Source organism: Catharus ustulatus, chromosome 8, assembly GCF_009819885.2.
Source record: "Catharus ustulatus isolate bCatUst1 chromosome 8, bCatUst1.pri.v2, whole genome shotgun sequence".
NCBI lineage: Eukaryota > Metazoa > Chordata > Aves > Passeriformes > Turdidae > Catharus > Catharus ustulatus.
In genome coordinates this window covers 193,672-206,275 of record NC_046228.1, presented here as the reverse complement: position 1 = coordinate 206,275, position 12,604 = coordinate 193,672, and the positions used below count along the sequence as shown (strand labels likewise).

Below are 12,604 nucleotides of genomic sequence, written 5' to 3'. Positions count from 1 at the left end.
CGTTTCTTCTCCAGATTTCATTTTTCAGCTTCTGCGTGTACATTTTCTGTAGTCTCTTGTCTACTTTCAAGTTGTTGTTGAACTGATTTTTGTACTTCCACACAGATAAACAGTTTGCTGTCCTTAAACGCTCTCACATGCAAATGCACAAGGTAGGATGTGAGAGTTTTGAAACTGTGTATGTCTTAACTTGTTAACCATACAGTGCAGTTGTAGATCTGAAAGAGACGTAGAGAAGGAGCACGTGAAAAAGAAAGAGGGAGGAGAAAAGAAAGATAAACATGTCCAAGTGTCTGGAAGAGCTGCTTTTTAACAGTGAAGTTTTGTAAGTAATATGGCCCTTTGAGCCAGAGGTTTCAGGCTGCTTTGCCAAGAGTCATTGATGGTTGTGGTTGGGATTTGTTTGCAGTTATCCCTACAGCGAGGACTCTAGCCAGGGAAGGCAGTACATGAACACGAGATGTCCAGCCTGGTGCGACAGAATCCTGATGTCCCACTCAGCCAAGGAGCTCATTCTGAAGGTAAGTACAGATCTGCAGCTCCCCATGCCTCCACACTGCATTTATCTGCACCAAAGGCAGCCAGGGCTGAAACACTCAGTCCTTGAGTCTGCCTGTAGCAAACACTTGCCAAGCTGGAGACAGCACACCATGGTAGTAAATGGAGGGCTGTGCCTCCAGTGCTTTGCACCCAGGAAGGGGGATTTGTCCCCATAAACCTGCTGACAGTGACTAAAAGACGAGATTTCACAAGCACTTCTTTTGGTATCTGAGCTGCCAGTGATGATGACTGACTGTCTTCTGTCCTGTGCCTCTTCTGAGTGGGGATGCACAGCACTGGGAGACTGACTTTAAAGGCTTGCCTTTAAGAGAATAACAGAAAATAAAAAGCCCCTGTAAAAGTCCCATCAGTCCCCCAGCCCAGTCTGCCCTACAGTGACATGAGCAGCAGCACTGTCCCTACCAAGGATTCAGCAGGGATGCAGACAGGAGCAGGTACAAGTGGCTGCTGGCTAAGGAGTCAGCAATCGAGAGAAAAACCTGAGTTACCAGAATGCTACATTTCCTGAGGTACTTCCAAGAATGTGTCAAGTCCTACACAGGCCAGATCTCTCTCTGTCCCCTGAATGAGGACAGTCTCCAGCAGGTAGGATCCTAACTTTGGTACACCAATTAGGAGCCTAAATTTAGACATTCTATTAGAGCTTTAGAGATAAGCTTGTGCAAAATTTCTAGAACATGCCATTCCTCTTGGGATTTTAATGTCTATGAGACAGGGTTAGGGTTATTGGTGATGCTCTATCCAAGGTTAAATGATCGGAATATGGTTCAGGAGCCTTCCAGTTTTCTGTCATTTGCTCTCTGCTTCTTGTTCCACTCTGCCCTCCTCCTTTTCCTGGAAGCACTGGGCCAGGTCAGCTGGTGACTTGTGCCAGCTGCCACCACCTCTGTCCCTGCGTGCTCCTGGCACACAGCCCCTGTCCTGCTGACTCTGGTTCTGAGGAGCCAAGAACACATCAGGAAATGGGATGTGACACGAGATCTCCCCCACTCCTCTGTGCTCTGAGCTGGCCGTGGCTGTGGGCAGCCACAGCGATGGATGTGCTGCAGTGAGTTGTCTTGCTGGCCAGACCGTACAACTGAACCCAAAATTGCCAAAAGTCATGTGTGTGCCTGTGTGCTCCTGTATAATTAAAGTTTAGTGGGAGCGAATTACAAAATATAATCTTCCAAGTAAGTCAGTGTTCTATAGCTTCATGGCTTTTTTTTCCCAGTTTAAATTAATTATACCCTTGAAACTTGCTCTCCTGAAGTTTATAACCTTCTTTTTCTCTCATCGGGGTTATTTATCTCGTGATTAGACTGTTTGCTTTGCAGTATATAACTCACTGAAAAGCTGGGAACATGTTTTCCATAGCCACTTGAATTTCAAGTCAATTCACTTGCTCAGTGTTTAATGTGTAAAAACTGTCTGCATGACATCATGAAATTTTATCCAAAATTTTAGACAATGCATGTACTGACATATTCAGTAAAAAAATGTGAAACCTAAAGGCAATACACACTTTATAGTCAAATAGTAATGTCAAAATCAGTGTTATTTGTTTGTCTTATACAAAATACCATGTGAAAAAGTGAGACTTTACCCAAAATGTTACCGATAGTGCTTGGCAACCATGAAATTCCTAAAGAACAAAGGATGAAAACCATTAAAAGAGTGGCCAACAAGGGAAGATTTTTTTTTTTTAAAAGCTATGAATAAGGAGATAGAAGTGTACACAAAAGCTTGAAGAGTGTAAACAGTACAGAGGGAAAGGAATTCTTTCTGATTATCTAGAGGGCTATAACTTGGATATAATGGGAGAAAATTAAACAAGGGAAAACAAAGTTAGAGCACTGAAGAAGTTTGTAAGTGTGAGGTCAGTTACAATTTCCAGACTGTGTAACAGAAACCCCATCAGCTGGATGGTGCAAAGCTCACCTTCAGAAGTGCACGTAACTCTGTCTCTGGAGCTTTGCATTTGCAAATCGTGGGCAGGCAGTCTGGGACATCTCCAGAAGCTCATATGCAAAGTGCCAGGTGCTGCTGGGGCCAGACTGGGCTTTGACTCCATACCAACACAGGAGCTGGCCTATCCAGCCCAAAGCCAGACCGGGATTCCGGCCCATAAAACCTAATGAAAATAGTCATTAGAAAAGAATGCCAAACTGATAGAGAAAAGGGCAAAATGACCCTACACGTTTCTGTGGTTCTATGCAAGAAGCAGTGTTGGCCTTAACTGAGAATTTACTCCACTACAGAAAGGAACTCTGAAGAAAGTAAAAGAAAATTTTAATTAACTGATTACACTGTAACAAATCCTTAAAATATAAATGTATATTAATTTTTAAATAATTTTTCAGTCATAACTATCTATTGAATATTCTTATGCAGGTAATTATTTTGCTGTATTAATTTTTCTTATAGGCAATTAAAGTGTCTATTTTTCTGCCTAGGCAATTCTATATTTTATTTCAAACAAAAATTGTAGTAAATCTGCATTCAAATCCTAGGTAAAGAAAGGATAGGGTGCACAAATTGCCTCTGTACAGAGTGCTCAGCCACACAGTAGGCATTACAGATTGTACTGACATGGGGCTGTAAACAGCTTTCATGCAACATCATCTATCATGCCATGCTCGGTTACCTCACCATCATGTTATTTTATGCTTCCTGAGCCCTAAACCACCAAAGGTTGCCCACTGCTCGGGAGCTGCGCTGATGCCTGCTCGCATGAAGTAATGAATGCTCAGCCAAGTGTATATTGTTTCTGCTTGTGCACTGCTGTAATTTGTTTATCTGTCTAAAGATTATGCAGTTGAAAATCCACAATTTTATGCTGCCTTTGTAAATTATCAAGTCGCTTTTGATGAATGTATCCCCACTTCCGATGCTGGTGGCATTATGATCTTGAAATATTGGAAAGTGCTCATGCATACAATGCAGAAGGTTATGTTTTTATATTTTTGGCAGACAACCATGCTGTAAAGTAAATCTGACCTTAAGCTTCCTTACTGCATTAAAGATAATTCAGTTTTAACTTTATAGTCCTAAATGCTACTGTTTATATAAAGTTATTGCCCAGTCAAACTTGACTGATTACACATGAGAAAGTCTTGGCTGTTTCCTACAAAATAAATTAGTATTACCAACTAGTTTAAAGCACATCTACAATTGTATTAGAGACTGGAGAGTGTGCAGATTACAGATTTAATTAGCTTATAGAAATTGTTTAGCACAATAAGAAACCATCTTGTATGGCTGTGTATTTGTATTTATTCCTGAGGTACTGAGCTAGAGAATCAAAATAGCTCCTCCAAGTCACATTTATTGCAAACAGCAGAAAGATGAGTACATTTTATTATTCATTAAGATAAAAATGCTAAAGAAGTCAGTGTATAAGGGTAAAGTTCAACATGGAACAAAATGAAAGCAATTCATAATGGAGACTGGAGGAATGTCATCCGTCATTTGCTGCTTTTCTTAAAATCACTGAATGCTTTTTTTCAGATGAAGAAATTTATCTCAGAGAAATGGTTAAAGATTATACTCATAACCTGAAAGTAATCATTCATCTTTCTGAACATTTAAAATCTCCTATATGATGAAATCAAATGTTGTTATAAGGCAACATGGATTGCATTTAATTCAAAGAACATTTATCTCACCTAATTCAATAAAAATCGTGTTGTTCTTAAAAAAGGACTGGCCATATGTGCTTGCTGCATTTTGCAGCAGAAGCCTGGAATGCAGCTACGAGTCGCTCATTTCACTTAGCACAGTTAGCCACGAGTATTTCCCAAGGTCCCATCAGCAGGGAGGAGGCGCAGAGATCTCAGGGGGTTTTTTATGCAGGCAAACTGCACAAATTACTGCAAGCAGTACTGGGCATAAAAGTTCATTTTACACCTTCTGTCTCTGGAGAAGCCAAGCAAAGATGTGCTAATATCACCTCATTTAGAAACTGATTTCATCTATTTGCACAATATTTCCAATGTTCCTTTTGGTGTGTGTAATCTGGAGAATTCTTGGACTGACTAGTGTTTTATTGTGTTTTGTTTTTTTTAAACTAGTCAGAAAATGATGAGAAGATAGTAATATATGACCACATTGGGCCAAATGTCTGCATGGGGGATCACAAGGTAATTAAATTAAGCATTTTAGTCTTTTGTCTTCTAAGTTTTTTATTAGGAAGGAGAATGTATGCACTAGGTTCTATTGATTGTAAGTCAGCTATATCTCTGCCCTATTTTTGTCACACCTTGAAAATGTTTCAAAGTGGAATTCAGCTGCAGTCAGTCTGTGTATCAGAATGCTGCTTGTAGGAAATCAAAGAACAGGACAACGGGTGCTAGAATGAAAGCAGGATATGGTGCAAGTGAAGAGGAGCAGCCATCTGTACACTTAAAGCTCCTCTAGCAAAACACAAGTGATTTCATTGGGTTATCAACTATACTGTCAGAGCATAGCTTCAGCGAGGTTGATGCATAGGTGCTTATTAATAAAAGAATATATTGGCAGTTCAAACAACAAGAGATTAAAAAAATATAGAGAAACCTTAAATAATCACATAAATAACAGGTGTTGAAATTAATAAAATACCTGAATTCTACTGTCTTCTTTGCTGAAGAGACCAGATGGAAACCTAAGTTAGAAATAGAATAAAACAGAGTATTTGCTTTCTTTGAAAAAGCCGATTGAGGAGTAGGAGGTAACCTCTGAAAGACTATCTAAAAACAGCACTGAGGCTCTTGAACGATAATTCAGAGAGGGATAGTGGGTAATTGTATATGTGTATATGTGACCACACAAATGTGAACTCACACATACATACCCCTGTTTCATTCCATGGTCAGAGTTCTTGTGAGACAGAGAATTGTTTTCTAATGAAAAATGCACTTAAGGCATTTGGTCCAGAACCATCCAATTTAAACCATCCATTTTAAAATGGAGCAACTTACTAACTTATGCAGTAAACAAAAAGCTCTGGGTCAGCCAGTTCAGAAACAGCAGTTTTTGTTCCCTTCATCACCAAAGTGCTGTGGCACTGTTACAAAAGGGAAATGTGTGTGGGACCTGAGCCTCTTCCCACAGAAATCTGTGAAAAATTTCCCCTTAGGTTTCAGTGGGAGCAGAAATCTGTGAGGAGATGATTTTGTTCCCTTGTGCATTTTGTAATTAGATTAATTCAAAAACTTGTTGCAACATTTTGTTTCCAGTCATAGAGAAGTTTTTGTTGTATTTAGTACTGACTGTAAAGAAACAAAAAAAAAAAAAAAAAAAGCCACAAACTTGTATTTCAAACATGTAACTTCTATTTTTCCCTAACTTGCTGCAGCCTGTGTTCCTGTCCTTTCGAATAGCTGCTGGGGCAGGTAAACCTATTGCAAATGTGCACAAGTGTTGTGTCGTGCAGTGATGTGGTGGTAAATATCATCTTTTTTCTTTTATGTTTCTATTACATTTTCTACATCATTTCCCCTGTGTTTATCTTTCTTTTTTAAAAAATGCCAATTCTGCAACAGGAAAAAGATGCCTACGAGGTGAGAAGATTTTCCGTGAAACCACACTGTAGCCAGGAGGGAAGGCAGCACACTGAAATCTGTAATCCTAACAGCTGTATTGATAAATCCAGTCCTGAGTGCCACATTTTTAGACTGCTGATCGTACACTATGCTTCAGCATCTGGACTCTGTTCAAGAGAAGCCTCACATACCTCACTGTCTTGTATGTTCATGTGACATCAAGTAGAAATGTGGAATTATTTTTTATATATATGTCACAGTTCTGTTGCCAAAACTCTAAATAGACAGCAGAGATGTTACGTATTCTAGATTTCACAACCTTCAACTTTTAATAAGTGTTTGTCGATGTGGAAAAGTTATTTCAGCATATTACAAACTTTTAAAGGTATCATACCCATTATATATCTTTACCACTTTGGGATTTTGTACATTGGATTGTATAGATAGAGATATTGATGGTTTTAAATGGTATTTTCTTTTTTGACCAAGGCTTATGGTTTGTATTTTAGTTTTAGCATTTTGGTTTTCATTTTTAAATTTTTTTTCTCATTTTATTTACTATACTGCCATGTTACATGGTTTTTGAATCACACAGCAGCTGCTTTCTATACATACATATATATGTGTGTGTATATATATGTATGTATGTGTATATATACACAGATATATAAATAATTTATAAACCTGACCAAAACTTATGCTAAATATACTTTCCAATATGAATGCTTGAGAGTGCCATTATCAGCAGTAAGTATTGGAGTCTTAGCAGGTTTAGTTAAGTGTACATCAACAACAAACATTTATGTAATAAATAATATATAGCAGTGCCATCCTGGATACAGATATATAGCATACTATATAGCATATATATTAGCAGTTTCACTTTGTTATTCCTATAATCTCTTCTTTCTATGTAATATTAAGGATTGAATGTGAAGTTCTTAGCTAGGTTTGGGTGTAACTTTCCAGAATTTTGTAAACTGTTTTTGTCTGTCTTTTGTTACTGTTTTATGGTGCCATATTCTATATTGAAACAATAACAACACGGGAGAAGAAAACAATAATCTGCTTCAAGTAGCAACTGTATTGGACACAAACTGTATTAATACAGTATTAAAGGAAAAAAAAAAAAACATCAACCCAACTGTAAATTTTCCTGGTTAGTAGCTCAGTGCAACCTACAATATAGTCTTGTTACAGACATTTTCCTCCCACCACTAAATACAACATTAAAAGGTGATTAGGGAGTCTGTTGATGAAACACAAATGTATGTTTTATTGATTTAATTTAGAACACTACGGAGTTCATGGACTGCGCAATGGCATTAGATTGATGCTTGATTTTGGTATAAATCACTACCATTGGGAATGATTTGATGTCCGCTTGCAGAGTTTTCTCAACAGTACAGCCCAGTTTATAGCAAGTATTGTTGCCCAGAGGGTGTCTGCAGCTCTGTATTGTTACTGTGCCATGTTGCATTATAACCACACAGTAATTCTATTTAAGCGAACTCAACTCATGATAACTCTGAAGGCCTTTAGGAATGAGTACTCTGGTTCTCAAGCAATAAAACTAATCATGGTGAACATGGTTGTGTCTGCCCCTTTAATTTGATGACTACAGGGAAATTTTTTTAATTGTCACATTTCTTATTGAGATACCTTTTAATCTGCCAATTAACAAGGGTGTTTTTCACGTGAAAACCTCTATGATAAGATGCAGTTCTGATGTTAATCAAAACAATACAAACCGAGTAAAAGGCACTGAGAAGCTGATATGGGAGCGCTGATGAGAGAAGGTGATGCAGCTTTACGAGCAGTTCACAAGATGCTAGTCCTCAGCAGGTCAGTAAATCTGCCACCATAAACTCCTCCGTGATTATCGCGAGTTTCAGAAGAAACCTCTCTAGTCTTTTCCAGCGGGGACCGAAGCCCCGCTGAACTCGCTGTAGCCCGAAGCTCTCGGGGGCTGTAGGGCGCACCGCTGACCTGCCGAGAACGCCCCGAACCGAACCCTCAGAAATTCACAAAACGCAGCTTTGGCATTTTAACAGGCTCGGAGGCGAACCCGGGGGCGCGGGCAGAGCCGGGACAGCCGAGGGACGGCGGGCGGGTCAGCATCCCCTCTGCCCGGGCTGGCGGTGCCTCCGAGCCCCCTTCTCCCGCAACGCCCCCTCCGAGCTCCTCTGCTTTAAGAACTTTGGGAAGAGGGAGGTGGGAATGATTTAGCCTCGAGCGCAGATGTTTTTATCCAGCCACTGCCCCTCAGGAGCCCGAACACCGGCCCGGTCTCAGCTCGGTTTATTCCCTCTGTAACCGCGGCAGAACCGAGCGCGGCCCCGGTCAGTGAGGAGGGACCCGCGGGATTCCCGCAGGAGCGAAGGGGAATCACTCACAGCGAGCGGGGGCACCGGGCCCCTGTCCGCCGCAGAACCGCCCCGACGGGCCCGGGCCGTGCCGTGCACTCGGGAGCTGCTGCTGGCTCCGTGCGGGCCAGGGCACCGAGAGAGGGCGAGCGGGGGAGCCCCGGACACGGGCCCGGCGCTGCGGGAGAGGTGCGGAGCGGGGCGGGCGGTGCTGGAGGCGCTGGGTCCCGCACCGGACTGTCGCTGGGTGCCAGGCAGGGGCGGCAGGAGCGCCCGCGGTGCGGCCGCTTACTGCCCTTGCTGGGCTGCGGAGCTAGAGCTGAGACACGGGGCAAAGAGACTCTCATTCCTTTAAATAAAAATAAACAAGCATCCATCTTAACAACGCTGGCAGCCCACAGCCACCCGGCCTCGCGTGGGACAAGGGGAGAAATGCGGGGTCCCGGGCGGCTGGCAGCGCTTTGGCGGCCGCAGGAGTAGGGCCGAAGCGCCGCCCGGTCAGCCCGGGTCGGGCCCGGGGCCCAAGCGCCGCCCGGCAGCCCGGGTCGGGCCCGGGGCCCAAGCGCCGCCCGGCAGCCCGGGTCGGGCCGGGTCGGGCCCGGGGCCCAAGCGCCGCCCGGTCAGCCCGGGTCGGGCCGGTTCGGGCCCAAGCGCCGCCCGGCAGCCCGGGTCGGGCCCGGGGCCCAAGCGCCGCCCGGCAGCCCGGGTCGGGCCGGTTCGGGCCCGGGGCCCAAGCGCCGCCCGGCAGCCCGGGTCGGGCCGGGTCGGGCCCGGGGCCCAAGCGCCGCCCGGAATCGCGGCGGAAGGCGCGGGGGGCTGGTGGAGCTCGCAGGCCGCCGCCGCGGATCTCAACAGCTCGGCTGCCGGGTTTTTGCCGCGGCCGGTGCTCGGGCAGCGCGATGGGACGGAGGTGTCCCGGCCCCGTCTGCCCCTGTCACGCCCCGAAGCGCTGCCGGCAGCTCGGGCCGCACGCTCAGCCCCGCGCTCTCTCCTCTCCGGGCTGTCGGGTTCCCGTGCGGCACCGACCGCGCCACAGGGGCCGGGGCTCTCCCGGCTCAGCCCGCCGGCCCCCGGGCACAGCTGCTCCTTTTTCCTTTTCCCTTGCGGAGCAGCATCGGGCACCCTGCAGAAGCTCTGGTGTCCCCGGCTCCTGGCACAGAAATGCGGGAAGAAACTCGCTAAAGGAGAAGGTTGTTAAATAATTTATTGATTTATACAAAGTCTTTCCAACACGTGTGGAGACATTCTAATGTAAAATCAAGTGTCCATTTTCCTCTCGTGCTTTTTTGGGGCATTGGTTTGTATTTTTTGGTATTATTAAGCATAAAATCCAGAGGCAGGAGAAATGAAACTGCCAAGACACTGAGGGACGGAGTGAAAGAAAACTGCCGTTTTTACACTAGAAATATACATCACAAAAATCTGAAATTTACTATATACAAAGTGGCTGAGGTCGGACTTGGGATCCATAGAAAACGTAACAAAACTTGATTGTTAGGAGCAGGAAATTAACAGGAAAGCTAAAGGAAAGAGCGGGAAACCTTAAAGGGACACAAAACCCAAAAAGCTGAAAAAATTTCTCTGAAATTTACATCGATGAGAAAGAAAATAAATTCATAACTTATTCTGTAAAAAATATATACATTTCACATACATCTTAGGCTGTACAACACACCACTTCAAACACCCAGTTTACACTCACCCCGCCGTGCTGCCCGGTGCGGCCATCGGCCCCACGCCCTCACAACGTATCCGAGCTGGTGCTGCAGGGACTGACGAGGGACAGGTTCGTGGATTTGTGCTTTTTCAATAGCCTCGTGATTTTTTCATCGTCTGAGTTGGGGTCCAGGGGCTTGTTGTATTCGTCATCGTCCTCATTGTCCGAGCTCTCCTTCAGCTTCTCCGTCTCCGAGTCGTGCTTCTTCTTTGCCGAGGCCATCTCCGCCGCGTGTCTCTTCCGCCACTTGGTCCGTCTGTTCTGGAACCAAACCTGGGCACCGGCACCGGGCACAGCTCAGCCACGGTCTCGGTCCCGCCGCCGCGCCTGCCCCCGCCGCCCCCGTCCCATCTGCACGGCGGGGCTGCAGAGCCTCGGAGGGCTCCCGGGGAGGGGGCACCCTGTTGGGGACATCTGCCCGGCTCTGCGGGGCTGCACCACCACAGTTAAATCAGCAGCTTCCCGGAACAGTCGTTTGTTGAAAACGGAATACGACAGCCAGAAAAATAAGTATTTTTGACTTACAGTGCGCCCCAATACTCAGATGCACCTGCAGGCTTTGCTAAAAAAATTTGTGGGATTACACAAGGTAAAGTACTGCCAGTGGACACAATCCTCGTGGAAAAGTGGCCCTTTAAAAAAGTTACCTGCGAGGGGCTTTTTGTCGTTGTTGTGATGGGGGTTTATATTAAATATAATATGTCTACTTATTTTAAATTGTTTGCAGCACAGAGAGCTCTAAGCAGAAAATAGATAGAAATTACCCTAAAATCTATCCAATATCGAGATGTAACTTCAATTCTAACTGACTCAAAAAAAAATCCCCGCATAATTGCGCAGTGTTCGTGGCTGCTTGTAATTTTACCGACATGGCAGAAAGCGGCCGCGGCAGGAGCGGGAGAGGTGAGAGCTCGCAGCACGGACCTACCTTCACCTGGCTCTCGGTCATCCCCAGGGAGTAGGCGAGCCGGGCGCGCTCCGGTCCCGCCAAGTATTTCGTCTGTTCGAAGGTTTTCTCTAAAGCGAATATCTGCTGCCCAGAGAAAGTCGGTCGAGAGTGTTTCTTCTTGCCGTCCTTGTCCAAAACCATCCCAGTCTGAGCTGGAAGCGGAGAAAGAGCTGCGTCAGGGATGAACTCTGCCCTGCTCCCGGCCCGTAGCCGGGCCCCGCCGGGCGCTGCGGAACCGCTTGGGGTGTCAGGCTCTAAAGCAGGGCTCGGTCCGGGACAGACCCGGGCCATGCGGACCGAGTGACCCGCACCAGACCTTTCTGCTGCCCGCCCCGTCCACCGCGCTCGTCCGCCGGCTTGCGGCCGGCCCGGCTCTGGACCCCAGGCCGCCTGCTCCCCGCGCCCTGCAAGGACCTGTCGCACTTACCGGGACACGCGAGCCGGGGGTCTCTCCAGGGAGAGCCTTGCACCACTCCCGGCCAGAAAATGGGCGGCCGTCCCGGCAGCTCCGCCAGAGGCTTCGGGTAGCGGGAGACGGCAGCGGGGCTGAAGTACATCCCGGCCGAGGCCGCCAGCCCGTTGATGCGGGGCAGCCCGCCGAGCAGGTTGCTGGCACTGCCCACGGGCCTCCCCAGGATGTCGCTTATTCCGTGCGGTGTCCCCAAAGGGAGCTGCGTGTTGAGTCCGCCCAGGGCCGGCGCCTTGAAACCGGAGGGGTTCTGCAGGGCGTAGGGGAACAGGGAGGTCTTCATCTCGGCCATGTTGTGCAGCGCGGCTAGCGGCGCACTGCTAAGGACGAATGCGCTCTGGCGATTAGCATCCATCTGTCCCACCGCTAACATCTGCGGGCATCAGCGAGCGTGGGTCCTTCCCAATCGCGCCGCGGCCGCTCCGCTGGGGACCCTCGCCGAGAGCGCGGCCGCGGGCGGGACGGGCTCCTCGCTGCTCGCGGGATCTCAGCGAAAGTAAATGCCAAAGTTTGCTGGTAACAGGAAAATCCCGGCGCTTGCCCGCCCGCACCCGCGGCGCGCACCTCCGAAGTCCAGACTGAAGAGCGGCGAAAGCCGAGCCGGAGCGGCGCGGCTGAACAACAGACCGCGAGTCCCGGGAGAAAGAGCCCCCACCGGCGGCGCGTCCCGGCGGGCTACGGGCACCGCGCTCCACACGCGATCCGGCGGCAGGACGATGCGGGACCTGCAGCTCCGCGCGTCGCCCCGGCCGCGTGTCCGGCGGCCGCGGGGACGCTCCGCGCCGCGCCCCGCGCGCAGATAACCGCGCGGGCACCTGCGCGCCCCGCGCCCATTGGGCGGCCACCGCCCCGCGCCGCCAGCACCGCCCAATCGGCGGGCGGCGCGCGCCCCCACCCCGACACGTCACGGCCGGGCCGCGCCGTGGGAGCGCGCGGGGCTGCACGTGGCCGCGCCGCGCCCGACGGGACCCCCGGCCCCGCCGCCGGGACCCCCGGCCCCGCCCAGGCCCGGCCCGCCCTGCCCCGACAGCAGCCAGC

At 47.9% G+C, this 12,604-nt stretch overlaps 2 protein-coding genes across 4 annotated transcripts in view; one reads left to right on the top strand and one right to left on the bottom strand.

The window, feature by feature from the left end:
• The window catches only part of INPP5A (inositol polyphosphate-5-phosphatase A), a 182,043-nt gene extending 174,391 nt beyond the window's left edge, over nt 1-7,652 (top strand). The window contains exons 13-16 of one of the 3 annotated variants that reach the window (XM_033066180.2): nt 410-521; nt 4,614-4,682; nt 5,879-5,915; nt 6,066-6,134. In XM_033066180.2, coding sequence (XP_032922071.1) covers nt 410-521; nt 4,614-4,682; nt 5,879-5,915; nt 6,066-6,115 — 268 coding nt within the window. In that variant the 3' untranslated portion in view covers nt 6,116-6,134. Of the gene's footprint in view, nt 1-409; nt 522-4,613; nt 4,683-5,878; nt 5,967-6,065 lie in introns of all 3 variants that reach the window. The other 2 variants (XM_033066181.2, XM_033066179.1) reach the window with 2 other exon arrangements.
• A 1,958-nt stretch (nt 7,653-9,610) lies between these two features.
• On the bottom strand, nt 9,611-12,322 carry NKX6-2 (NK6 homeobox 2). Its single transcript, XM_033066812.1, has 3 exons — nt 11,525-12,322; nt 11,077-11,249; nt 9,611-10,421 (listed from the first exon to the last, which is right to left on the bottom strand). The coding sequence occupies exons 1-3, from the start codon at nt 11,937-11,939 to the stop codon at nt 10,173-10,175; spliced, it is 837 nt and encodes a 278-aa protein (XP_032922703.1). The 5' UTR covers nt 11,940-12,322; the 3' UTR covers nt 9,611-10,172.
• Nucleotides 12,323-12,604: the final 282 nt, after the last annotated feature.

What these genes read in the sequence shown, in the direction of transcription:
- NKX6-2 (XM_033066812.1), bottom strand. Translation starts at nt 11,939, where the DNA reads ATGTTAGCGGTGGGACAGATGGATGCTAATCGCCAGAGCGCATTCGTC. An exon ending in CCCCCGGCTCGCGTGTCCCG is followed by an intron (nt 11,250 to 11,524) that starts GTAAGTGCGACA and finishes CTCCGCTTCCAG; the next exon opens with CTCAGACTGGGATGGTTTTG. An exon ending in TGACCGAGAGCCAGGTGAAG is followed by an intron (nt 10,422 to 11,076) that starts GTAGGTCCGTGC and finishes GCCGGTGCCCAG; the next exon opens with GTTTGGTTCCAGAACAGACG.